Genomic DNA, 27127 nt, shown 5'->3' with positions numbered 1-27127 from the left:
GGATGCTTCTCTCTTGGATGTCTCCTTCTAGGAGGCATCTAGGCATTTGAGGCCTATTGTTTACTTTCACAAAACGCACACAGTTTATATAGGATGTGCTTGGGAACAAACCCACATTCCTGTCCACCACCATGGCATATACAAGGAGAAGAGGCTAAATGGCCAAATCTAGTTCTCAGGGGAGAAATCTCATCTTCCTACTCTAACAGCTCAACAACGGTAGAAGCACCTCAGTGATTTCTGCATGGGAGAAACACTGGCGTTAGCCATTGTGTTTTGGACTGCTTGTTGGCCAGACCGACCTCAGCAGGGACTCACTGCCTGCTGTGCTGCTGGGTGTGCATTGCAGGCAGGCACATCCAGTATGCTTCTCTTTCTACAGCATAAGCTGCTTCTTACAGGTGTACGTGCTGTAAGTCTGGTATAACCATACGCTCTTTCTTCAGCTGAACGAAAGAAAGGATGGAAGACAGAGAGGTGACACAGGAGAACCAGCATGGCTTCACCAAGGGCAAATCCTGCTTGACCAACACAGTGGCTTTTTAAGATGCTGTGAAGGGAAGAGACACTGACCATCTATCTGAACTTCAGTGAGGCCTCTGACACAGTACAACACAACATTCTTCTCCCCAAACTGGACAGATATGGATTTGATGGCAGGACTGTTCAATGGGCAAAGAACCAGATGCAGGACTGAGTCCAGAGTGTGGTGGTCAATGGCACAGGCGAGCTGATTTAGCTGTGCGTGTCCTTGTTCACTGCAGGGGAACTGGAATACCTGGCTTTTTAAGGTGCCCTCAATGCTAATGGTTCTATGTCAAAAACGTTAGGAGTCAGTGGTAACTGATGGGGGGTAGTGCTCCTCCAAGCAAACTACCCCCCATGCAAAGCAACATCAGCAGTCCACACTGAGCTCTCCATCAGGGTCACAGAAGCCTTCTGTACGTCCGAATTAAGTGCGGGCTGCAGGTGCTCCTCATTATTACCCGAGAAGAAACCGACCTGGCCAGCAGCAGCCAGGTAATCATTAAGTGCGTGCTGCAGGAGGCCAGCACAGCGATTGCATAAAGCCGTGTCTTGTAACAGCAACAAGCATCAAAGGGTTCCATGCTTCCTGCAGGTGGAATTTCTCTTTTGGCACCACCGACTGCTGTTTGCCGTTCCTGCACTCTCAACGCATTCAAACCTCGGCACTGTGCGGCTTTCCTCATCTACCCAAAACCCAACGAAACAAAATCATCAACAACAAAGCCCGCAGTAATTAAACAAAGTCCCCAAACCCTCGCCCGGACAAACCCGGCAGCATGCACAGAGCTGCCTCCACCTCGGAACGGTTCCGGGCCGAGGGCGGACACCTCCCGCAGCCGCCCCGCGCCCCTCCCGCACCTGCGCGGCTGCGGGCGGCGCCGGGACCGACCGGGGCGGGGGCCCCGCAGAGCCGCCTTAAATCCCGGCCGCCCCCGTCTCCCTCCTTTCCTCCCGCTGTCCGCTCGCTGTCCGTCCATCGGTCCACTCCATCCTCGCGCGGCCGCCAGCAGCGCGCCGGCCCCATGGGTAGGTGCGGGGATGGGTGTGCGGGAGGGTCGAGCGCGGTGTTCATCCCGCTGCTGGGTAGCGGTTTTTTTCAGACGGAGTTTGCCAGGGGCTGAGTTGTACGGTGGTTTGAGGCGCACGGGAGAACAAATCCGTGTAGTTGGTCCTCCGGGCTGGAGCGCTGCCTGGGCTCCCGACCTGAGATGCCCCACAAAACCAATGCCAGGTGCTCAACGTGAGGTGTCCAGACAAAAGCAGTGCAGGGTATCTAAATACAGGGCGCCCAACAAGGCCGATGTGGGATGCCTGATAAGTCCAACACAAGCCCCCTAATGTGGGGCACTCAATATGGAGTGCCCAGCGAGACCAACGTGGGGGTACCTAATGCAGGGTGCCCAACACAACCAGTGCCACTGCAGCCCAGATGGGTTGACTGCCTCTTGTAGTGGTGGAGATGAGCAGGCAGAGCTTGCTCCAAGGGCACCTGGGTCCTGTCGTCTTGTCGGGCAAGACGGTGGGACCCCTGGGAGGGAGAAACCCTCTGTGCCCATGTAGCATCAGGCTTGCTATGCTGTGGGTTTGTTTTAGTGCTGGTTGTGTCAGCCTCTTTCTGGAAGGGGCTCTGCAGCTGTTGGTCCTGGGGACAGGAGCGTCCTTGTGAGGCTGCTCCAGGAGGAGGCCGAGGCTCAGCCACGTGAGAGCAGCTGGCTGTGAAGTAAGAACATCCCTTATGAGATCACAGTCTGGTAAAAAAAAATACCTCGATATCTCAAGGAAATACAGTGTGTGGCTGCTCAGAGTGAAAGAGAACAGTTCTAGGGCTTGTTTCTTGTGAGGAGAGAATGAATTAGTGAGGCTTGCCCTGAAGAGGGAGTGCACCAACATGCCACCCACAAACCCCAGATTTGTTGCTGAAATTGGTGCAGAATGCCAAGTGTTCTGTTCTTTTGGAGGTCTGTCCCTGAGGCTGCCTGCTACTGGAGTTGCTTGGGCTGTTTAGGTTCCTCTGTTGAAACGTTGGCTATCTGAATAACACTGCTTATGTAGTGCATCATTTTTTTTATATATAATGTTGTGTTCTTTATAGAATTGTGTGTTTGTAGGTATGTGTATATCTATCTATCTATATATATATTTATACGCAATATATTACATCATGTCAGCGCTGAATAGAGGAATAAAGCTGAAATAGTTGACACAAAGGTGTCCCAAAAATGAAGTCAGTCAGCATTCTCTGGAAAATGCTTCTGAAAGATTTCTTGCGGAGGTGATAATTTCATCCTACAGCAAGGAGGGGGGGAAAATAAAAACAACAAAAAAAACACACACAAAAACAAACAGCCTCCTGCAAGTTCCATGATTATTATTGCAATTATTATTTAGTCTTTACCTGAGGCTTAGGCAGCAGATTGGTTGTTGTTGTCAATCTGTTGACTGCTCAGGCTGATATTCCCTGTGTGTTATGGCAAATGTTTTCTGGAAATGCCAGGAAGCAGATACAGTCAAGGAGTTAGGAAGACTATCAGTAATGTTTATCTACCGTCCATATATCTGCTCTCACGAGTTGTGTGGGGCATGTTGCCAATACCTTTAATGATCTGGTATTTGCATGTGCCTTGAAGTTGGTGTGTCAGCACTTTCTGAATGTTACCTGAGTTTTAGGAAAGACATTCTCAAAATACTTCCATAATACGTTCTGTTGTTCCCATAAAGACAACTGTCCAGCGAAGGAAAGAATCAATTAATCAATGACTTTTTAAGTTTTCAAAAAAGGCTTTAATGAAGTATCATGCCAAACACCACAGTGTTGCTGTCAGCTGTTTTCATCTGTTCTGAACTATGGACTAAACTGTTAGCAAACATATTTTTCTTATAGGAATCTATTACGGGCTCACTCATTTTGCAGGCAGGTATTTCAAAGTTCACATCTTGTTCTTGGCCTTATCTTAATGATAATGAACTAGTTCATGTGGTGCTCTAGGATATGCTGACATCCACTTTGTGGGTGCTGGCCTTCCTCTGGTGCAGTGCAAGCTCAGCCAAGCGTGCCCTGATGGACAGCGCTCACAGGACCCTCCAGATAAGCCTCCAGATGACATGAATGTGTGGCCTTGTGCATCACTAGTCAGGCTGTGCGCTCAGTGCTTGTTAGGTCTGAGAGATGGACAGGACTCAGCAACCATCTCTGCAGGACACTTCAGCTGTGTTCCTCACCCCCGGCTTGTCCTGCAGGTGACAACCCTGTGAGTGAACTGAAGCGGGGTGCATCTCTGCAGGTGAACTGTGTGTGCTGTGCAGCTGTGGGAGTGCTTGACACAGTGAAAGCAGCGCTCTGCCTCATTGGTCCTTTTCCATGTTTCCCTGGCAGCTTATGTGAATCTAAGCGTTAGCTACATTTTAGTCTGGAAAGCAAAAGGAAATCGAGCTTTTTGATAGTCTTCTTGCACTCTAAGTCCCTCTGACTGAAAATTTACTTGTTTATTTGTTCATTTGTTCTTTTTTCCTTCTCCCCCACAGCTGCAAAAAGTAAGAGTGAGGGCTCATCAGCGGTAAGTATTGCTCTCTCTTATGCTACAGTGAGTTGCTCTTTGGGTTACTTTGGATAAACTTAGCTGTGCAAAAAAAAAAAAACCCCAAAAACCCACAAATCAAAACAGCATAAAAGCCAACACCCTGTAAACATAAGACAAACATACTTTACATATAAAGTAATGAGTTACCGGCCAACACAAACACCAGGTAGCCTGGCAGCTTCCTACACCCCAGCTAGGCACTGGCACGCTCACCATCCTGGTAAGAGGTCTGAAGAGCCTTTGGCCACAAAGATACCAGCTGGGACGGGAGGGTCCCCAGAGCTCATCCTGCCTGTCACTGAGCTGTCAGCACCTGCTGGCTCTCCTGTGGCATTCTTCCTTGTGAATCTTTGAACTGTTAACAGAACCTCTTGGCTACGTCTGTCTGCAGCCTTGAGTTTCTTATCTTCCAAGGCTTTACTCTGCAAACTTTCCCTGCAGACTTTCCCACAGCTTCCTCACTAGCTGAAGCCAAGGGTGTGCAGATGGGTGGTGCCAGTCTCAAACCTGGGATCCCCAGAGCAGAGGAATGTTATGGAGTGTTATAAATCAGATGCAGCCTCTGGGTTACAGAATCACAGAATCACAGAACTGTAGGGGTTGGAAGGGACCTCCTGAGATCATCGAGTCCAACCCCCCTGCCAAAGCAGGTTCCCTACAGCAGGTCGCACAGGTAGGCATCCAGGCAGGTCTTGAACATCTCCAGAGAAGGAGACTCCACCACCTCCCTGGGCAGCCTGTTCCAGTGCTCCGTCACCTCACTGTAAAGAAGTTCTTGCGCATGTTTGTGCGGAACTTCCTATGCTCCAGTTTCTGGCCATTTCCCCTTGTCCTGTCTCCACTCACCACTGAAAAGAGTCCGGCCTCGCCATTCTGCCCCCCACACCTTAGATATTTATAGACCTGGATCAGGTCCCCTCTCAGTCTTTTTTTCTCAAGGCTGAACAGACCCAGTTCACTCAGCCTTTCCTCATAGGAGAGATGCTCCAGGCCCTTCACCATCTTCGTGGCCCTCCGCTGGACTCTTTCCAAGAGATCCCTGTCTTTTTGTACTGGGGAGCCCAGAACTGGACGCAGTACTCCAGATGAGGCCTCACCAGGGCAGAGTAGAGGGGGAGGATCACCTCCCTCGACCTGCTGGCCACGCTCTTTTTAATGCACCCCAGGATGCCATTGGCCCTCTTGGTCACAAGGGCACACTGCTGGCTCATGGCCAACCTGTCGTCCACCAGGACACCCAGGTCCCTTTCCGCAGAGCTCCCCTCCAGCAGCTCATCCCCCAACCTGTACTGGTGCATGGAATTATTCCTCCCCAGATGCAAGACTCTACACTTGCTTTTGTTAAACCTCATCTGGTTTTTTTCTGCCCAAGGTTTGCAGGTTCTTACCTGTTCTGCAGTAGATGGAATGCTTTCTGGACCTGGGGTTCACAACAGTTGTGTCAGTAAATGTATGCATGCACATGTGTAATGCACGAAGGCACATCTAATAAGTGCTGAGAGAAGCCTTCATGATGGCTCCCATTGGCTGACTCTGGAGCAGTGCTCAGCTCCACTCCTAATCTTTTCCTGACAGCTTGTTTCCCTGTGCTCTCAAACTGGGCTTCTGCTCTCCGGCTTGCAGTGTGGCTACACAGATGTTTGCATGCGTAACGATTGCTCCCTGGCTCGTGCACTCTCCTCTCTGTGACCTTCAGGCTGCTAAAAGTGGTGCCGGGGTCGGGGATGGTCATCTGAGCAGCTTGCGCATTCAGCTGAGCGAGACTGGAACTTACGAGTGACTCCTGTCTGATCTTCATAGAATCATGGAGCGGTTTTGGGTTGAAAGAGACCTTAAAGCCCACCCAGTTCTAACCCCTCTGCTGTGGGCAGGGCTGCCACCCACCCGCTCCGGCTGCCCGGGGCCCCTTCCAGCCTGGCCGTGAATACTTCCAGGGATGGTGCATCCACAGCCCGTGCCAATGTAATTTGGGATAAATGTGGATGGTCTTCCTCTAGAGACACCTCTTTCAGTCCATGGAGGACATGAGAAATCAAGAGCAACAGATCTGTTTAGGCTTCTGGTTTCTGTTGCTCTAAAGCTGAGTGGGTCCCACTCAGTGCTCACCTTGGCAAAAGTCAGATTCTTTGGGTGAAAATTGTTTGCCAAGCCACGGATAAGACGTGCGCAGCAATAGCCAAGGAGACAGCAGCTGGGCTGCTTGGTTGTCCTCATGGCTGAGTCTTTCTAAAGCCAGTGACTCTCACCACTTCTACTTTAACTTCTCTTTTATTATTTACAAAATCTTTTTGCAGCACGCTGCTTTTGTTATGTGCTGTGCAGCTCATTAAGGCTTTGTCCAGAGTCTACTGGTGATGTGAGCTCTCCGATTTACCCACTCCAGTCAGGCTTTCCCTGTATCAGGTTTCTTTCCTTTCAAATATGAAGTAAACTAATTTCTAAATTCTCACAGCATAAAGATAAATAACGCCATACTTGTCCACGCTGCTTAAATTACATCAGTTTCACCTATGAAATGTCCTATACCCCTCCACTGCTTATTATTAATCCTTCAAATATGCATTGCTTTTTTTCATTTGCAGACAGCTCACGCATACACGTTTGTTTATTATTAGGCACCAATGTAAGAAACACTGGAGCACTGGAACAGGCTGCCCAGGGGGGCCGTGGGGTCTCCTACTCTGGAGATGTTCAAGTCTCACCTGGATGCCTGCCTGTGCGACCCGGTGTAGGGAACCTGCTTTGGCAGGGGGGCTGGTCTCGATGATCTCTAGAGATCCCTTCCAACCCCTACAATTCTGTGGTTCTGTGATTAAATATCTGCTTTACTGGGTCTTGGATGCTATATTCAGATGGCTCCTGGACTCTCAAGCCTTTGTAAAACTATATTATTCTATTGTTCCTAGCTGTCACTGTAATCATATCCAGATGCAATCAAGTTTCATAGAACTTAATCTATGGGTAAAAATGGCTTCAATTTCCTTATTCAGAAAATAGTTTAAGAATATTCGAGCTGAACGGTCTTTACAGCCTAGGTGGATCACTGAAGTGGATGGGGATTGGTGTAGCTTTGGCTACAAAGTCCTGAGGTTTATTAAAAATCTTGCAACTTTCAGAATTAAACCCTTAAGAAGTGAAGTAGGAAGGGTTATGTCAGCTGGTGTTTCTAGTAATTTTAATAGCAATTTTATCATACGGAATCATAGAATATCCCGAGTTGGAAAGGCTCCACAAGGATCATTGAATGCCACCCCTGGCTCTGCACAGGAACTCCCAGAAATCAGACTGTATGTTCCCCATACAGACAACACATACCCAAAGATCAGACCGTATGCTCACCTGCTGAGAAAAGCATGTGGTCAGAGATTTAATTTGCAGTTCTAGCGATTAGGGTAAATTTACAACTGATGGATGGCTTTCTTCTCTGTCACAATGGGCAAGAAATGTGTCATGAGTTGTGTTGTAGCAGCCATGCAGATGCCCGTTGCAAGAGTTGGAGGATCAGGAAATCTGGCAGTTAGTGCTGTGTGGGTTTAGCTGAGGAGTTAAGCCAGTTTTATTGGCAAGAAATGAAGGATTCTTTGCAAAGCAGAGAACTTGTAAGGATGAGGAGCTTTCCTGCGGTTTGTTTGAAGGAAATAGTTAATTAAATTGTTTGTCCCAACTGGCAGTATGTATCTGTAGAGCCAGGCTCCTAGTTTCCCTGTGCTTCTGGGGCTTGGGGTTTCTTTTCCAAAAATGCTGGCTCTTTGCTTCTTTGATTACCAGTCAAGATTACTGTGAGTGCTTAAGATTTCAGATGTGTGAAGTGCACAAGCTGGAAATCACACAAAACCTTGCTAGAGATGTCATGGGAAGGGAAGATGGGAAGTCTGAGATCTGAGAACCAGGAGGGGAGAGTGGGAATTGATTCTTGATTCAGGCGAATGGCTTCCTCCCACCTCAGCCCACACAGCCTCCCTGAGCACCCAGCTGCCGTGCAGAGGCTGGATGGAACTTGCTCAGACAGTAGGGCACAGCACACCATGGTAGCTTGTGCTGCACAGCTCTGAGCTCTGCTGTCTTTTGTTTCCAGCCGGGCTGCTTTGGCTATCCCTTGAGCATCTTCTTCATCGTCATCAATGAGTTCTGCGAGAGGTTCTCCTATTATGGCATGCGAGGTACATCCCAAATCCTGCCCCTCCCTGTCCCTGCTGCTACCCAGCCCTGACTCTGGTTTGTAACCTGCTCTTTTGTTCTTCTTACAGCTGTGCTCGTATTGTATTTCAAGTACTTCCTGCGGTGGGATGACAACCTTTCTACAGCCATCTACCACACATTTGTTGCTCTGTGCTACTTGACGCCGATCTTGGGAGCGCTCATTGCAGACTCTTGGCTGGGAAAGTTTAAGTCAGTGCTTATTCTTCCCTCAAAAAGCAAACAAATAACAAACCAATATACTTCAGGATCGTTTTTCCCCCAGATCTGAAGCTGCACTGGGGATTACCAAAATTACAGATCTGCTCATCTGTTAAGCTTACCACCTGCAAGTAGCCGTTGAAATAGTGAAATACTACATCACCTGGTATTGAGACTTTTAGAATGTATTCTAAAACATTTTATAATTTCAGTATTGACTTGAGTCAGTGGGAGATCTTACTGAACTGCAACATTCTTAAGTTATGAGCTATTTTTGCCTGCATGTAGTTGCTCAGAGAAGTAAGGCTGAATGAAGTGCTTTAAGATATAGCCAAATTACTTTTAACAACCTGATGTTGCTCTTCTTTATAAATGTCATGATTCCATTAGTGTTTACTTTGCCAGAAAATGCCCAGTAAAGGGTTTTATTGAGGGCAATGAGCGAGGAATGCTGTCAAAGGTCTCCCAGAGATTAGAGATGAGGCTGTCGTTGGAGCTGGTTGTCTGCAGGTTGTGCGGTCTTCTACCAGGCTGATGGCCTCTGGGAGACCAGCTCTGTAATCAGAGCCAGGTGTTCTCTCTGTAGCTGGTCTGATCAGTGACATCTCTTTGCAAGCAGTTTGATGCCCTGCAGGTTGAACGTGTGTGCATCCATTGGTTCAGATGGCATGCTTTAAAGAAGGACCTGATCACCGAGTGTGTGCTCCCTCTGCTGCTCTTGCTCCAGGGAGCTCCAAGCTTGCTGTGAGGCTTTCGTCAAACAGATCTGGGTTGTCCTAGATCCCTGAGCTTTGCCCTTTATTACTGGGGGGCTGCTTTGCTTCTGGGGCTGCTTCTTCTGAAAGATGAACTACAGCCAATTACTTTTTATTAATTTCCAACAAAGTCTGAATGGGGCTGTTCTTCTGTGCGAGGAAGAGGAATGGGTGTTAAAGGCATGGGAGACATGGTGATTTTGTAATACTGCCTTCACAACAGTGTCTCTAGGGGAGCTTTTGTCTTTAAAATATATTTAAGCTGTATGGAGGAAAGAAAAATAAAGAACATAGAGAATACTTAAGCAATATTAAAATTAGCATAAGTTACGTACCTTAGTAGAGTAGTCAATTTGTACTTCACTGTATGTGAAATAAGATAATGCCATTTTCTTGATCTGGTGGTTAAGTGGTAACCACTGAAGATTTAAACAACTGTTTATTGTCCCATGACCTCATGATTTTTAGAGAGCCTATTTGTCATCTTGCCTTGCTTAGTTAGAGGGTGATATAGTTGATGCAGACTTCTGCTTTTTCACATGTATGCATAAACATTTAGTTGCCAATGTTTATTTTCTCTCTTTATAACAGGACCATTGTCTCCCTGTCCATTGTCTATACAATTGGGCAAGCAGTCATGGCTGTAAGCTCCATAAACGACATGACAGATCAAAACAGAGATGGCAATCCTGATAATATTGCGGTGCACATGTGAGTTGACTTGTACACGCATGTTCTCCACGTTGGTGGTGGACAGGGCGGACAACTTAAGACTTAAAATGATGACACTTGCATTTCAACTGTCTTGCAGTCAACCTTTTACATCAAGCTTCAACTAAGATAGCAGAATGATTTCTTTCTTCATTTTTTTTTTTTCTACTTTATCCTAGTGCCCTGTCTATGACTGGCTTGATTCTCATTGCACTTGGAACTGGTGGAATCAAACCTTGTGTGTCAGCATTTGGTGGGGATCAGTTTGAAGAACATCAGGTATCTTCCAGATTTTCAGTCATACGTGTATTTTTACTGCTTGGCTATTACAGCAATATAATGAAGTACATATGTAGAAATGTGTCTTACTGTAGTGCTTCATGAGTAAAGAAGGTCGATAACAATGTGTCTTGAACTGCGCAATAAGTTGGTTCAGTCTAGGGAAAATAAAGTTGCTCTGGCTAGCCCTTTCTAAAATCATTTTTGATTTACTGTAGGAAAAACAAAGAAGTAGATTCTTCTCTATCTTTTATTTGTCCATTAATGCTGGAAGTCTCATATCCACTGTGATCACCCCAATTCTCAGAGGTAAGTCCACACGTTTCTTCATAAAATACTTAAATGGCAATAAGGAATGAGTGTTGGAATGCAAGTCATACAGGCTACAATCAACAGGAAATTCAGTCTTCAAGTTTTCTTTTCTTTCCCGCCAGTGTAGGGATGTGATGGCGTTTGAGGAAGACCACTTTTTCTCAAAAGTGAGAAAATGTAATGCAACCTCTGGAATAACCCTAATGCTCTCGACCAAAATTCTAGCCCTTAAATTCCTTGATGGCAGCTGACTAGAACTGATCATGTGGAAGTGTTTTAGGGGTCTGCTTCATGCAAATTCTATTATTTCCCAAAACAGAAGGAGACGTGCAGACACCACAAGATGCAGTTTGCTTCCATGAAGATACAGGGTGAAAGCTACCTTGGAAAAACTAACAGATTTGATTGGGGAAAGTTGTACCATCGTTTTCTCTAATTGTTTAAATAAAAAATAATTTAAAAAAATGAAAATAGTAATTAGCTGCAAGCTATTTTTTTCCTAACGAAAACGCACTGGCACACATTGCCCAGAGATTTTCCCAGAGAGTCTCCCTTCTTGCAGAACTCCAAAAGTATGGCCCAGGGCAACCTGGTCTGGGTGGCCCTGATTGTGCCGAGATTGAGCAGAGAGTGAGATGAGGCCCCTTCCTACCTCTGCCATTCTAAGGTTTCTGTGATGCATTATTCCCCTTCTCAGTAACGTAAGTAGATCTGCATCATGGTCATCCAGCTTGTCAGTTATCAGCAGAGACTCTTTTTTCCCTTGAGTCAACAGTGAATGCAAGAAATAGAAACTCTATGTGAAATGTTGGCAGCAGTCCCTGGGATTTGTATCAAACATTACTTTATATTTCAGCTCAAGAATGTGGCATTCACAGCAGACAGCAGTGCTACCCGCTGGCGTTTGGAGTTCCTGCTGCCCTCATGGCTGTTTCATTAAGTAAGTTGAACTGTTTCCATCTTGCTTTCTTGCTGTAGTTAGGTGATAATGATTTCTGAATCATGAGAAAGTAGTTGAAATCTGCAAGTATGAATCCCTAGAAATACCTGATTATTTCTGCAATATGTAACTTGTGAAACTTTTATGGAGAGAGGACAGATTGACCCAAAGTTCCCTCTTTTAAAGGAGACACTGGTGAAGCCGAGGCACAATTCAGCTGAATGACTGTTTGCGCACGTGGATAGCGATAGGACAAGGGAGAATGGTTTTAAACTGAGACAGGAGAGGTTTAGGTTAGATATTAGGAAGATTTTCACACAGAGGGTGATGACACACTGGAACAGGTTGCCCAAGGAGGCTGCGGATGCCCCATCCCTGGAGGCATCCAGGGCCAGGCTGGATGTGGCTCTGGGCAGCCTGGTCTGGTGGCTGGTGACCCTGCACACAGCAGGGGGGTTGAAACTGGATGATCACTGTGGTCCTTTTCAATGCTATGATTCTATGATATGGTATGAAATAGACATGTAATATACTGTCTAAATTGCTTGGTGTGCTGGGTTATATAAATAAAAGGTCTTCTAAATGTAGGATGAGAACTGAGAAAATGCAATTTTCAGATATTGTTCATAGTCCAGGATAGTGAACTGTGCAGGGTAATTGTCCTTTATTTCCTGTAGCGAAATACAACACTAATATGCCAGGGTTGATCCAAATGGTGTATTTCTACTAGCTGCATTGCAGATTGCCCCTTGAGCCTTTCAGCTGCCATACAAAGACCAAGAAATTGATGCTCACATGAGCAGGTTTTGCGGGTTGTATTTTATTATCTTATTTTTTTCTAATGGTTTGGCGGGTGTACGCTGTAGTGTTTTTCCTGGTCATGTCCCCTCTTGGACCTGGCACCCAGGTGGGCCACCAGCTCTGCTGCCACTGTCTTATCAGTGCACCCAGCCCAGGGTGACGGCGGCCGCTCGTGTGAGCCCACACCTTGCCAACACGTGGGAGGGTGAGGCTGGGGAACGTGTCTGCGTGTGGGAGCTGAGGGAATGCTGACAAAAGCTGTGGCTTAGGTGACGCCTCACGTGTCCCTGCATGATGTGACATGGCGTCCCGGGCTCTCGAGTTCCTATTTAAGTGCAGCAAGGCCAAAGAGCAGATCCGGTGTGGCTGTTGCTTTGACCATAACTCGTATCCCTCCAAGAATGGCCACTAACCTCAAGAGCATCACGGTTTGGTCCTGCATCTTTAATAGCGATATTTACTGGTATTTATTAATTTGATTTGTTTTACTGTATAATAACACGGCAATAGTCATGCTCATTACTCCTTTCAGAGTTACTCCCAGCTTGATGCAACTACTTAATTATGTTTTTCACACTAAATTATTTGCCACTGCTTTCAATTAACCACAAATTCCTTTCTGTTTGCTTATTGCAGTTGTGTTCGTAGCTGGAAGTCAAATGTACAAAAAAGTTCAGCCGCAAGGCAATATAATGGTTCGAGTTTGTAAATGCATTGGAGTAAGTAGTGCTGGTATTCCCTAAATTCCACTCTGAAAGTTTGTGGAGTCCTTCAGGACTATTATTTTTGCATATTCAGTACCATTAAATTTCTACAAGTTGCAGTTTCTTATAGTGAAATGTGCTCTTACAGCCATTCAGTTCTGAGAAACGGTGCATTAGACATTCTCATGCTATAAGTAAGTTTGTCCTAAGTATGCAGGTCTTCCAGTTCCTAACAGCAATCCACTTTAGAGCTGCTCAGAGCAGATCTGCTTGGTTTACCTGATCCCAGGTAACCACTTGCCCAGATAGGCACTTGTGAATGAAGCCTTAAATGGACTGTTCCTTCCCGTGCTTGCAGCAGGTAACAGAGGTCACCCCTGGCACCCTCTAAAGAGGAGTTCTAGAAGCAGGAGTGTCACTTTTAACTATGAAACAGCTTATATTACAAATATTTTAACATAATGGATTCTTTCCAGTTTGCCATTAAAAACAGGTTTCGGCATCGCAGCAAAGAGTATCCAAAAAGAGAACACTGGCTAGACTGGGCAAGCGAGAAGTATGATGTAAGTACTGTGTGAGCACTGCTGTCCCTCAGCCTCCCCAGGCCCCAGTTCCTGTGCTGCCTGCTCTGATCCATTGCCTTGGAAGCTGGGTTAATAGCTTTTGCACCTCTTCATCATGTGCAAGTTGATGGCTTATGTCCCATAGTCCCCTGGCTGTGTCCTTTGCTCCCTGCACCCTACACACCCTGCAATTCTGTCAATGTCAGCACAAACCTTAGCCCCTTCCCTTCATTTTACTTTTGCCTATGTGTAATTCTCATGCATGAGATGCATTCCACAGCTCCTTGTCATTCAAATGCCTCCTAAGCAGCACTGCTAAAGCCTACCAGGAAAAAAAAAAACAGTGTAGTGTAGAGCTAAATCTGCTGCCATTGCAGTGCAGGCATGCCAAGAACAGACTTTTCTGCTGCCAGCGTCCCCTTTAACTGGCACTCCACCCTGGGGTTGTTTTAACAGAAATCAGCAGAAGTTCTGGCACATCCAAAGTTCAGGATATGGGTAAACACTGCATGAGAGGTCCCGTGTCTCCACCTGCTGCTGCGCCGGGAATTTGCGAACTGCAGTGGAAGTGTTGCGTTTCTCACTGACTTCTTTCTTTGTATTTCCTCTTATCTACAGAAACGGCTAATTGCTCAGACCAAGATGGTGTTGAAGGTGCTTTTCCTTTACATCCCTCTCCCCATGTTCTGGGCACTTTTTGACCAGCAGGTAAAGTAGAAATGCTTTGCTTTGCATTTCTAAATGTGCCCTGTTCTACGTGTTCTGGAGGCACTGCACCTAAAAAGACCTTTGTGTAAGGGTGGGAAGTACTTCTCAGCAAATTCTTCAGCCCATTTATGATGCACAATGATTACTCAATGCTCACGCAATGTCCTGTGGTCCAAGAGCAGTCAGCTGACTTATCTGGGCATTCCCAGGAGTGATCCAGTGACTCGGGCCTCTCTAGATCCTACCAGCCAGCAGGTGGCAGATGAAACAGTAACCTGCAGCTTTTTAGTTCCCACTCTTCTCTGCTGTCAGTTGAGGTGCAGCGTGGAATCCTCATCTAAGCACTCTGGAGAGCCAGAGAGATGTATGCCATCTTGCTTGATCGCTCAGATCAGTAACACCTCACATCTTGGAGTATAACCCTGTAATTCCCACTGATTTGGATGGAGTGCTCAGGACTCAGGAAAGCAGGCTTTTGTTAATTAAGTACTGCAGTACAAATTTAGGAGGGTATCTGAGAGAATCAGCTCTCTGTAAGGCAGAGTGCATTACATTCTGAAGACTGCCAGGGTTATGCTTTAGTACTGGTGAGCTGTAACTATGAATGTGACCTGCTCTAAGATTCCCTGGTATTCCTCCTGCTCTTAACTGTATGAGTTTCAACAGGGCCAAGTGTCGGGTCCTGCATTTTGGTCACAACAACCCCAGGCAGCCCTGCATGCTTGGGGAGGAGTGGCTGGAAAGCTGCCTGATGAAAGGGACCTTGGCGTACTGATGGACAGTCAGCTGAACATGAGCCAGCAGTGAGCCCAGGTGGCCAACAAGGCCAATGGCATCCTGGCTTGTATGAGCAATGGTGTGGTGAGCAGGACTGGGGAAGTCATCCTGCCCCTGTACTCAGCACTGATGAGGCCTCACTTCGAGTGAGGTGAACTGTGTTCAGTTTTGGGCTCCTCAGTACAGAAAGGACACGGAGGTGCTGGAGCAGGAACAAAGAAGGGCAACAAGGCTTGTGAAGGGCTTGGAGAATATGGCCTATGAGGAGAGACTGAAGGATCTGGGGATGTTCAGTCTGGAGCAAAGGAAGCTGAGGTTGTACCTTATTGCTCTCTTCCAGTATCTGAAAGGTGCTTACAGCGAGAGCGGGGTTGGTCTCTTTTCGCTGGTGACAGGCGACAGGACGAGGGGAAATGGCCTCTAGATGCACAAGTTTAGGTTGGATACCAGGAAAAACTTCTTTACAGAAAGGGCTGTTAAGCTCCCCAGGGAGGTGGTTGAGTCACCGACCCCGGATGTGTTTAATAACCACGTGGATGTGGTGCTCAGGGACATGATTTAGTGGAGGGTTGTTAGAGTTAGGGTAGTATGGCTGGGTTGTGGTTGGACTTGATGATCTTTAAAGTCTTTTCCACCCTGAGCAATTCTATGATTCTGTCCCAGACAGTGGTGCAGCACAAGAGCAGAGGCTGCAGATGCATTGGTACAAGTTGTCTCCCCCTAGGCTGGGGAGCATGGGCAGGTTTTTTGGGCAGAGGGATGGAAGGCACTGGGGTCCAGTGCTGCAGGAAGGAGTAGCAGGTCAGGGCCGTAGGCTGTGAGCACCTGGCTGACAGCCACATGCCAGCTCTGCACGGCCTCGGGCTCATCTGCAGTGACAGCTGAGAGAAGCATGTGTGGGAAATCGTGGAATCATGGTGAGGCTCCAAGTGTGGAGCATCCGTGCATCTGTCTTGTTTCCTCGTTTCCTCTCGAGTACTATTTCTTCATGATTTTGTGAAGCCAGTAAATGAAGTGAGATGAACCATGAAGATCACTTTGTTCAAATGTTTATGCTCCTGTAGCAAGCTATCTCTGCTTTTATTATACTGTCCACCTGTCCAAACACTTTACTTACGAAAACAATTCAAGAGGAAATTTGGGAGACTTATTAACCATGGGATTTACCTCTCTCTTCTTCTGTCAAGGGCTCGAGGTGGACACTGCAAGCCACAACAATGGATGGGGATTTTGTAAGTGACTTTTTTCCCCCAAGATTTCCCCCTTTCACACCCATTTTATTTGTTTGTTACTAACATTTTATTTTATGTTTTTTCCCCACTAGGGAGCTATTCAGATTCAGCCAGACCAAATGCAGGTATAGTAATCTACTTGACAATCCTAAGTACTTCCCAAAGATGATATACATGTATTGTTGCCTTTTGTAAAAATGGACTGAAAAATACTTAGTTCTTTCTCTTTTTATGTTCGTTTTTAACAGACTGTCAATCCAATCCTGATTATAATAATGGTCCCAATTGTAGATGCTGTGATTTATCCTTTAATCCAGAAATGCAAGATCAATTTTACGTAAGTTAATGTATTTACCTGGGTTCAGCAGAGGTTCATTTCAGTGATTCCTTTAAGATGCTCTTCTTGCCCTAAACAAAAGCAAGTTCCAGCCAAGAGAAAAACAAAATAGTATTAAAAATGGGGTTAATATTTAACACATGTAATAATAAAAGAGCTCTGAGCAGCAAACAAAGGCACCACAAACCACAGGTGCAGAATCTAATAGGAAAGTAATAACGTGGTTTCTCTTCAAGGTGAGGTCAAAGTGCTTTGACTGCACAAGAGATGCTATCTACCATTAATGTTTCCCACTTCCCTATGTCCAACACTCCCCTCCCCTGCCAAGTGTCAGAAGTAGAAGCACAACATAATTTTTAGCATCTGATATCTTCTGGGCTTAAAACTACCTGGGACCGGATGTATTTTCCCTTCAATCCCAGGGAGGTGTTCAGTGAGCCAGTTTTAGAGAGCACTGCATGATACTTTTATTACTGGCAATCAACTGGCCAGCATTTGCAAGCAGGCGGAGTGGAAGAGGCTCACCAAACTGAACAAGACAGAGCAAAGCTACTGGTTTCTAGACTGCTGTCAGCACCAGTGATGCTTCTGGACTTGGCTTACCTTGCGCTCAGGCAGCTCTGTTACAGGAGTGGCTCAAGCTCCCAGCAGCCAGCTCCTCGGCATTTTGCCCCACGTTCCTAAAGCACAAACTCCCTCATTCCCTGGGTTATCCCATCCTTTGTCGCCTGTAACAAAGCCTGTTGTATCATCACATAGATCTTCGTATTTCTTTATGTGCAGAATACATTTCTTAGAATAAACTCCTTCTCTGGAGATGTTCAAGACCGGCCTGGATGCCTACCTGTGCAACCTGGTGTAGGGAACCTGCTTTGGCAGGGGGGTTGGACTCGATGATCTCTGGAGGTCCCTTCCAACTCCTACAATTCTGTGATTCTGTGATTCTGTGAAAGTCTGTGGAGCAAGATGCAATCCTACTTTTCCATCCAGATATGAAGAACTAGTGGGAGGCTGCTGTGCTGGAAGCACCTCTCTTCATTAGTGGATGTTCTGCATCAGACAATTGATGCCATCAATACAATAGCTGCCGTACATCCACCCTTACGACTTAACTGAATGTCAGCAGCTGCCTCCTAACTCAAAATATTTCCCTGACTTGCTCCTTTCAATATTTGATTTAAACATAGCGATGCACACAAGAGTTATTACTCTGTTGTACAAGGTGTAAATTTGCCTTTTCATTGTTTTCTATGGTAGCGATGATGTGTTTTTTTCTTCTGTTGACTTTTCAAATCAGAAACCCAATAGCAATTTTGTTCAGATAGTGGTTAACCCCAGGAATGAGCCCAGCAGATGCAAAGCAACAGGTTAAGATGCTGCAGGAAACTTAATTTCCCAGCAGTGTAACTGTGAACTCTATACAGGATAGCTAAATGCTGACAACATCAGCCCTTCAAATGGTGATAATCTGCTATTTGTAGACTTATGAATGAATCAAATGTTTGTCTAACTTATATATATATATGTCTTGTTGCTGAATTAGGCCCCTGAGGAAGATCACTGTTGGCATGTTCCTTGCTGGCCTGGCTTTCGTTGCTGCTGCCCTTGTGCAAGTGCAAATAGATGTAAGTTCAGCCAGGTGCATGTACTGAATTCTAGTGTTTTGTTAATGTAGAACAGTCTTTTTAAGGTGAAAATGAGTCACTGTGTGTAAAACACTTGGAAATCAGGAATAAGAATGCGTGCACAGAAGTAGAGGGGAGGGAAAATACAAAAGCATACTGCAATCCAGTGAGTTCATAGGCAGTTATATTACAGTGCTAATCACCATCCCACAAACAGTCTCACCTGTTGTTATGATACATCATGCATGAAAGGCAGCCTCTGGTCTTTAAACTGAGATTAAAAGCTGAAAACCAGAGATTTTCCTTAACAGGGCGCTGCTTTGTGTCTCTGATCTCTTCTGACATCTAAACTGGAGGTAAAGTGTGATTCACCACAGCCGGGGAAGCATCATCACACTATGAGCAAAGATGATTTTATGACACTTATTTAAGGCAGGACTCGGCACATCTACATTTTCTTGCTTCAAAGGGAGCCGTCGTGTTTAACAGACGTAAAAGATGCAGGTTTTCCTTGTAGCTGGGAGTCAGTGACACCTCTGGGAGGTAATGACTGCATCCCAACGTCTGAATTGCCCTCCCAAGGTGTCCACCTTCCTTAGTGCGCTATCAAGATGAGCTCTCACTTCTTAAATACCTTTTGTGAGGAATGAGGAGATCACCATTTGATGTCTGGGCTCACACCTTATTTTGCCTCTGTCTTCTAATGGGGAGCAAAGCACCTGGCCTTCAACAGGACTCATCCTGAGTGCCTTGCTTGAAGGATTAGAGCTGTTGCACGGGAGCATCCTGCAGAAAGGCAGATTTAGATCTATTTTGGTTGTGCAATTGTACCTAATAAGAATGACAAAGACCAAAGCACAGGAGGGGCATAGGCAGAACTGAAATAAGGGCAGCTCTTGAGGCTCTACAAGAGCAGAATCTATTTACTGTTAGATCAGGTGGAAAGTGGAGTCTCCAGTTGTCCTTTTTCTCTGGGCTCTCGCACTGCACAGTGCACGTGTGTGCTTCTGAGCAGCACGAGGGCTGGGAAAAGGAGCCAGAACACAGCATAAAGAAATTCAGAAACCTGTACTCCCGTAGGATATGGGGAAAAGCTGTCCCCTGAACTGCTGAGTGGAGTTGGTATTGGCAGCACCCTGTAAGAAGAGGATCATGCGAGCATTGTGAAGGAGAAACATCCTTTATGAGGAAGCAGTTGGAAAGCTTTGAGGCTAGCAACTAAAACATGAGTAAAATTGCATTCTTATGACTGACTGACAAATCATCAGGCAAATGCTAATCTTCAACATGAGATAAATAACAGAGTAGTTATTCAGGTGCCTCCACCAAGTGACTTAGGATAGAGCACTGATTTACTTCTTTCTTTCCTACAGAAAACTCTTCCAGTTTTCCCTGCAGCTGGACAGGCCCAAATCAGAATAATGAACCTAGGTAATAGCAATGCAGATGTTACGTTTCTGCCTGATCTTCAGAATGTGACTGTTCTTCCTATGGAGTCAGTAAGTAAGGGGAGATGGGGAATAGGAAGTCAAATTTGAATGGAGCAAGTCAAAGTGGTTCTTAGCTAATGATTGAAAATTCAGTATTTTCCATGTGTTGGTTTTTTTTCCCCTCTGTGCCACTTCTTAACAGGAAGGACTGCTATTCCTTTAAATAATAATAAGAAGAAAATCCTTCCAGGCCTAGAAAGTCATTGCTCTTACTCTAAGTGATCACTTAGGCTGCCTTACTCGAGCTCCAGACTCTGCTGTTGAAGAACCCTTTCAGGGTCTTTTACAGCAGGATTTGGATTGTTAGCTCTACTGACTGCAAGACACAGTGGAGCTGGTGGATCTTTGTGACAATGAATGCAAGGAAGTCTTACCAACACATTTTGTGGTAGTCTGCTGTCCTGCTTCCATAGAAGAAGGGAAGCCCTCTTCCACTCTCCTCCAGATATAGCTTGCATGGAAACCAAGCTGTGGAGAGAAGATGAGGGTGCCCAAGCTGAATCCTGGAGTGGAATTGATGTATCATGATGCACACCTGAACACGAAGCGTGTACAAATACTATATTCTCTACCATAGACATAACCCAGGTGTTTTGAATTGTTCTATGCATCTATAAAGCAAAGATATATATTTTTAAAATAAATGTGTTAATTTATTATTCAAGCTGTATTACATTCCCAGCCTGTGAAGGGTAGCTGAAATATCTAAATCATGTATCCTGGCAGTAGTAACTTGTGTTACGCTGAAACACAAAAGCTGCAGTTTGGATCAGCATCTTGTAGGAAGTGTTGCCATGTGGAAAATGGTTTATACACGTGCTGTCCCTGTTGCTAAACAGAATTTTGCTAACGGTGAGCTAGATTTGTCTGGAGAAAGAAAGACACGGCGAAATCTACAGCTTTTCCACAATGCCTGTAGGAAGCTTTGAGGTTTGTATGAAGGAAGACATCACCGATCAAACAAAATGAGCATCTGGTGTAGAAAAGATAACAAGAACTGAAGTCAGGAGTTGCTCACAATCTCTGATACTTTGGATGTAACGTCCCTGTAAAATTTTGATTCCCCCCAAATTTGGCATTTCCTCAGAGGTAGAGACAAATGCTATCACATGGGCATTCACAACAATTTGTCGTCTTTGTAGACAAACTACAGGATGTTTGAGACTTCTCAGCTGAAATCTGTAATCATAAGCTTTGGGACCGAGAGTAGAAGTGAAAATATCGACTCGAGCAGCAACACGCATACTGTCACCATTAAGAATGCAGCAACAGGCATTGTTTCTAGCTTGGTAAGTCGCCCTAAATCCTAAGGAATACATCAGTGCCACAGCAACTATCTATGTGGAGTGTGGGAAGCTCTGGGTAGTTTTTCTTTTTCCTTTTCCCTCTTATTCTCTTTGCCGCCCGAGGGAAAATTGTACCTGAATTGTAAAGAGCAGGCAGGATACTGGGGGGGAAAAACCAAAGCAAACAAAACAACAACAAAATTCACCAATATCTGACCAACCTGACTTGCCAGTTACTGTTTTGCTGAATTTACGTGTGTGGTCTTAAAGGATTTTCTAGTAGATGTTTCTTAGCGGGAACCTAAAGATAAGGCCTGGAATCTTGCTCTGAAACCTCTGTGAATTCTCAGTTGTATGTAATAGCACACGTTTAAGCAGTTCACTGATGCCAATGAAGTGTCTTGACTAATGCTCTCTTCCACCAGCGGTCAGATAATTTCACATCAAAACCAGAAGAAGGAAACAATCTAATCAGGTAAAGCTGATGTTGCTCCTCAGCTTTTCAGCGGCATTACTACTTCACTCTCCCTCTTCTGGGGATTCTTCTTGCTTAACGCCATTTTCTATCCTGTAGGGGATTTCCACTTGCTGGACACCTCAGTTAGAGGTTTAGAGGGTAAAGGAATTTCCAGAACAAAATTTATCTGAGCTATCGTACTTATCTATTTAGCTAAATCTTGGAAGTATGTTTCACACTGCCTAGAATTTCTTTTGCGATAGGCAATGTGTCTACCTTCTTTTGAATTGCTGGTAAGAAGCGTCCTACCAATTGGTGTAGGAAATATGGGGTTTTTTTCCACATCTTCCGTTTGTAGATGTGTTTGTTACTGCCAGAAGTAAATGCTCACTTTTTTCATTTCCCTATGAAAGCAATAAGGTGATGTAGGCCTGTCTTGCTTCTTGCATTATCCGTGTCCGCGGGGATTTACGGTTCTTTAAAAATGTTCATTTTCAAAAGTAAAAGGAGAAAGCTTAATACTCGTACTGCCATGTAGTTGTTGTTACTGTTACATGAAGTAAAACTTGAATTCTTTGAAATACTAACCAAAGTATTCATCATTCTTATACGTTAAAGGTTTGTAAATAACTTGCCTCAGACAGTCAACGTGACTATGGGTGACACGGATTTTGGAATACTGGAAGAGACAAGTATCAGTGATTACAATCTCTTTTCAGGAGGAAGGTAAGTGTGTCCCTCATCTAAATCAATCTCTTAAAGAAACAGACGTACTTGACCCTGGAGGAAAGACAAAGGACATTTTATTTTACACAAAATTGTCTATACATACGGGTTGAATTGGTTTTTTTCTTCCTTCAGAACAGATGATATAGTGATTGTTGCAGATTCAACTAATTGCACAACAACTTCAGAGGCATTAGGATATGGTGGTGCTTACACAATCATAATTAATGAGGTGAGTTGCTGTTGAATGGGCAATAGTTCTCCATTTTAATGTTTTTCAATTGAAATACCCTTGAACAATGATTTCTCTTGCCCTTAATTAAACAGATAATTCTTATGTTAAACTGTCTGAACATAAACACCAATAAAAATAACGATGAGCATGACAATGACATACTGCCAAAAATTCATATTAATCACCAGTGGCTTTAAATCCTGAGCCCTGCTTGACACTAAGTATTCGCATGAATTCTGATGTGAAATAATTGCATTTCTTTACTTGCTGCATGGTGCTTCATACACAGTGCCCTTTACTCTCACAGAACTTTGTGTATGATTACATAGACGATATAACACTATTTAGAATTCCTCTGGTGGCCAGAATCGTTACCACTGTTGATAATGCATTATTTTTTTACTTTCAGTGTTCTCAAGACGTGACTCAATTAAGATACGTTGAAGATATCCAACCCAATACAGTCCATATGGCTTGGCAGATCCCTCAGTATTTCTTACTTACATGTGGAGAAGTAGTCTTCTCTGTCACTGGGCTGGAGTTTTCATACTCACAGGTAGGCTTTGCTCTTCAGGTCATTCACGTGTTAGCTCAGGACTCTTAAGCCCCCAGCCTGTACAAACGGAGATCTCCTGGCTCCTCGTTCCTACAAGATGGTTCCGTATCGCTGCTGTTTGAACAGTATTCTCTAGAGCCCCCTAGCGGGACTGCAGCCAGGCGCACAACGTTTTCCATGGAGCCATGTTGTACCGCTTGAAGATTTGTCACCAGTTTTCCAGTCACCTCATACATGACTTTCCATTGAAAATGAACAGAACAGTACTGCTGCTGTTAAACCAAACTTGAGACCCCTCAAATACAAATTGAGCCACTACTGACACTTCTGCATCAAAATTGCACTGGTTTAATTTGGTTTCCCTTGCAGTCTTTGACAGCAATTTGTACACTTCAAATTCCTTTGTCTTCTAACTTCATTTGTATTATTAGCTCTGTTTCTTCCCTTAATTCTGAGTATCCTCTGCAGTTATGAGAATATAAATTGTGGCTTGCTTGGCTATGAAGCACTCCTTCATTTAGTGTGTACAAAGTGAGATAGCAGGCACATTTTGCATTTGGCTACATAGTGCACACAATGTAAAAAGTGTTTTAGCAGTAATTAGAAAGCTCTTGTTTCTCTTGTTGCTTCTTGAGATTTATTGAGTTCTAACAATTAAAATAAACAGGTTAAAAATTTCCCCCTCTCCTCCCCCCCATGGAGAACCAGTGTTGTTACAGTGTGAATAATGCTGTAAACATCAGGGAGTGTTAACAGTGTGACTAAAAATTTAGTGCTTTCCTTCTATAGGCGCCATCTAATATGAAGTCAGTGCTGCAGGCAGGATGGCTGCTGACGGTGGCTTTCGGTAACATAATTGTCCTTATCGTGGCTGGAGCATCCAAACTGAGCGAGCAGGTAAGCACACAGGCTATCAGCGTGCCTTTGTATTGCACTATTAGAAAGAGGCTCTAACATGAGGGGAGTCATGGCTGATAATTCTCAGCCATAACTTTTGAACACCAGGCATTACAGTGGATTTGTATTTATAACTGGAATGCTTGAGGCTTAGCTACAAGAGTCTTCCAGTCTTCTGTAGAATTTGTGCTTTAGTGAACAATCCTTTAAGATTGAATCCAGTAAGCAAATGAGTTATGAATCTTTATAATCTATTTTGGTTTAAAGAAACAAACAAAAGAAAAGCTTAAACAAATATTACTTTAACGAAGGTTTCTACCCTTTGCATGATTGTTTACCACTCCTACCTCTTGCCCTGTCAGGCTGTTTCACTTGGCAAACAGCAGAGTCTAATGTCTGTGCAATGGGCTGCTTCTCATGGTGTGGAAGGATTGGGTGAGAACTTCTGAACTGATTTAGGACTAAATTCTGAAACTTCTGCTTACCGTTAATCAGGCCTCACCTGTGTCAGTCAGCCTTGCCATGTCCCTTCTTTCTTCTGGCACCATTGGTTTCAAACCTCCTTCCTTCAGGCATGAAAGCAGTCATTCTTCTGATGAAGAACATTTGGACAAACCTTCAGACTACTTATGGCATTCCCTAGTGAATCCAAAAGGGTGATGTTTCAGAGAAGGAAGAGCCTGTCTTTGAAAAAGGTCTCTCAGTCCTGGTTTCAGCTGAAGTAACCAGAGAGTGTGAAACACAGCAGTTGAGGGTTTTCAGATGGAGAGAGAGCATTTTGAAACTAGTTACTAGTCTCACTCTCCACTGTGATCCATAGAAACAGATCTAATATTTAGTCCTCAAGACATGCAGTACTTGTGTGTGCTGAGTTCCACATTTGGAATTGAGCTCATTGCTTGCAAACAGCAAAATGGTGTAATTCTTTGGATGAATAACTGCTGATAGTTAAATTATACCTTTTTTTTTTTTTTTTTTTTTTTTTTCCTCCAGTGGGCAGAGTACGTTCTCTTTGCAGGCTTGCTGTTTGCAGTTTGCATCATTTTTGCTGTCATGGCATATTTCTATACATATATTGATCCAAATGAGGTTGAAGCCCAACTTGATGAGGAAGAAAAGAAGAGACGAATAAAACAGGATCCAGACTTGTATGGAAAAGAATCTGAAGCTGTCTCTCGGATGTAGAAGGTGCATTTAAGAGCATTTGTGAGTCACGGTAGCTTGTTAACTGTCCCTGCAATAACAGGAATCAGGATATTGCTGACATCACTGGGTAACATACCTCATGGGAGAGGCTGAGAAAAGCTGTTCTGAGTTAATGTACAGCCCCTTGGGAAGCAAGATGAAATGATTAATCTCTTGTACAGAAGATGGCATCCTGAGGAAACTCCTGCAGAATTTGCACTCTTAAAATGTACCTCATAGCATTAAAATACTGAAATTGCACTTGGCACTATTCGACACTCTACATAGATGTATTTTTATACTGTATTTCAATTTTATAATGTGGAGAGGGGTGGGGAAAAAGGTGTTGCCAAGAAATAGTAATTGAAGCCAAACTGTCTGCATGACCCTTCTAGCTTCACTGTTACTTGAACGCAGGTCACATATGCCTTAAATTCTTTTGTATGTCCTTAAGGATAACGGGAGAAAAGCTCTTGGATTTCTCAGATTAAAATGTCTGTACTCCACCTAGCAGTACCTTGGAAATGCACTGTGATGTGCTTTATGTGCCTATTATTAACTGCCCATTGGTATGTCCTTAATTAATTGTGTTAATGGGGTGTCCACTGAGGTGAACAGACAATGGCAAATTATATTCTGAATAACCAACAAGAATAAAACTTGTGTTGTAACAAATTATTGGAAGCAGTGTAAGAGTATGACTCACAGTTGCACGGATCTCCATCCACACACACATGTGGAACAATGTGTGCATCCCCCAGGAAAACGTTTAGAAATGGAACTTAAAAAGGTGGGAGAGACTGTGCAGCCAGGCCCAGAGCACGGCCAGGCAAGCACACTGACCAGCAACTTTTCTGCACGCAGCTGGCACTTTCTATCCTGTCATCTCTCTATTTACCCATGCTTGTTCCTCTCCAAACCGCACTGACCTCTCCCTTTCCCCATCCCTGGTCTCTTGCACAAGGTGCTCTTCTCCTGCATCTCTCTGTGAGTCTTGTGATCCCACTGGGCTGTAAGGTGATCCTGGAGAGCCCTTTCCATATATACAAAGCGGTGGGCGGCCTTCTGCTCCTGGGACAGCCCCAAGGCTCCACCTGCAAGAGTTCCTCTGAGGACATCAGAGCAGCTCATGCCAGCAGCCTGGGCAGCCCTTGTTTGCATGGCTCTGACTGTCCGTCTTGAAGCTGTGACAAAAGGAATCATCCTTTGGGTTGGAATCAAGTGGTTTGGTTTTGAGGATTAGAGAGGTGTAAGACCTATCTTTAAATCTGTCACTGTTTAGCTTTGCGTGCTGCTGTCCAGACTATGAGGCTGCTTGGAGGATCATCTTCTGTTACAGAGAAGATACGCTGAAATCAATCCAAGTGAAAGTTGATCGTTGTAACCTCAGCTCTTGTAGTCAGACAGCAGTGTGTTCTGTATTTCGTACTTAATTCACCACTCTTGCATTTTTTTTTTTTTTTTAATGAGAATCTGTTCCGGCAGTCAGATTTGAGCTTTGTGTGAATAGAGGGATGTGTATGCCTGCATCCCTGCTAATACTGCATACAAACTGCACAGCTTTGAGGTTGTCTCCTACTACTTACTGTGACCGCTGGAGCCAGCTCCCTGGATTCATTCAAGTTCTTCCAAGCAGACTGCATTGCTCAGGTTAGCAGCTGGGGAAAAAAAAGACCAGAAAAAGCTAACAGAGTGAAAGCTCTGAGTTTAAATGAAACAGACTGTGCAACATAATGAGAGAAAAGCTTTCTGATGATTGCAGTATGTGAAGATCAGGGGCCTCCCTCTGCTGGAGCATCACCTTGTCATGGTTTTGTGACTTTTGGTTTTCGGTATTCCACATCACAACATCATATGGGACACTGGGAGTTTAACTGTTAATACTCAAGTCCTGGGTGCCTGCCCAGAAGAGAAGAAGAAGAACTACACTCTCCAGGGTACTTTGCGGTCACAGAGAGGAGATACAACTCCTGGCAAGGTCACCTGATGGGCTCTTTTTTGTCCACTCTTCTTCGTTGGCTCTCCTCCCGTCTCCCTGCTGCTCAAC

General features: G+C 44.8%; 1 protein-coding gene across 1 annotated transcript; it reads left to right on the top strand.

Annotated features, from left to right (window-relative positions):
* Positions 1 to 1304: 1304 nt before the first annotated feature.
* Positions 1305 to 25080, top strand: LOC306950014 (solute carrier family 15 member 1-like; the record flags this gene model as incomplete). The annotated part of the gene is made up of 23 exons (XM_079540118.1): positions 1305 to 1554; positions 4051 to 4082; positions 8182 to 8266; positions 8354 to 8495; positions 9851 to 9970; positions 10150 to 10249; positions 10468 to 10558; positions 11418 to 11501; positions 12939 to 13021; positions 13483 to 13569; positions 14188 to 14277; positions 16242 to 16286; positions 16379 to 16411; positions 16535 to 16623; positions 18167 to 18248; positions 19622 to 19747; positions 20881 to 21027; positions 21450 to 21499; positions 22100 to 22207; positions 22343 to 22439; positions 22852 to 22998; positions 23788 to 23895; positions 24889 to 25080. The coding sequence occupies 23 exons, from the start codon at positions 1305 to 1307 to the stop codon at positions 25078 to 25080; spliced, it is 2388 nt and encodes a 795-aa protein (XP_079396244.1).
* Positions 25081 to 27127: the final 2047 nt, after the last annotated feature.

This window comes from Tetrao urogallus, assembly GCF_951394365.1.
Source record: "Tetrao urogallus genome assembly, chromosome: 1".
Taxonomy (NCBI): Eukaryota; Metazoa; Chordata; class Aves; order Galliformes; family Phasianidae; genus Tetrao; species Tetrao urogallus.
This window is presented reverse-complemented; position numbering and strand designations above follow the sequence as displayed.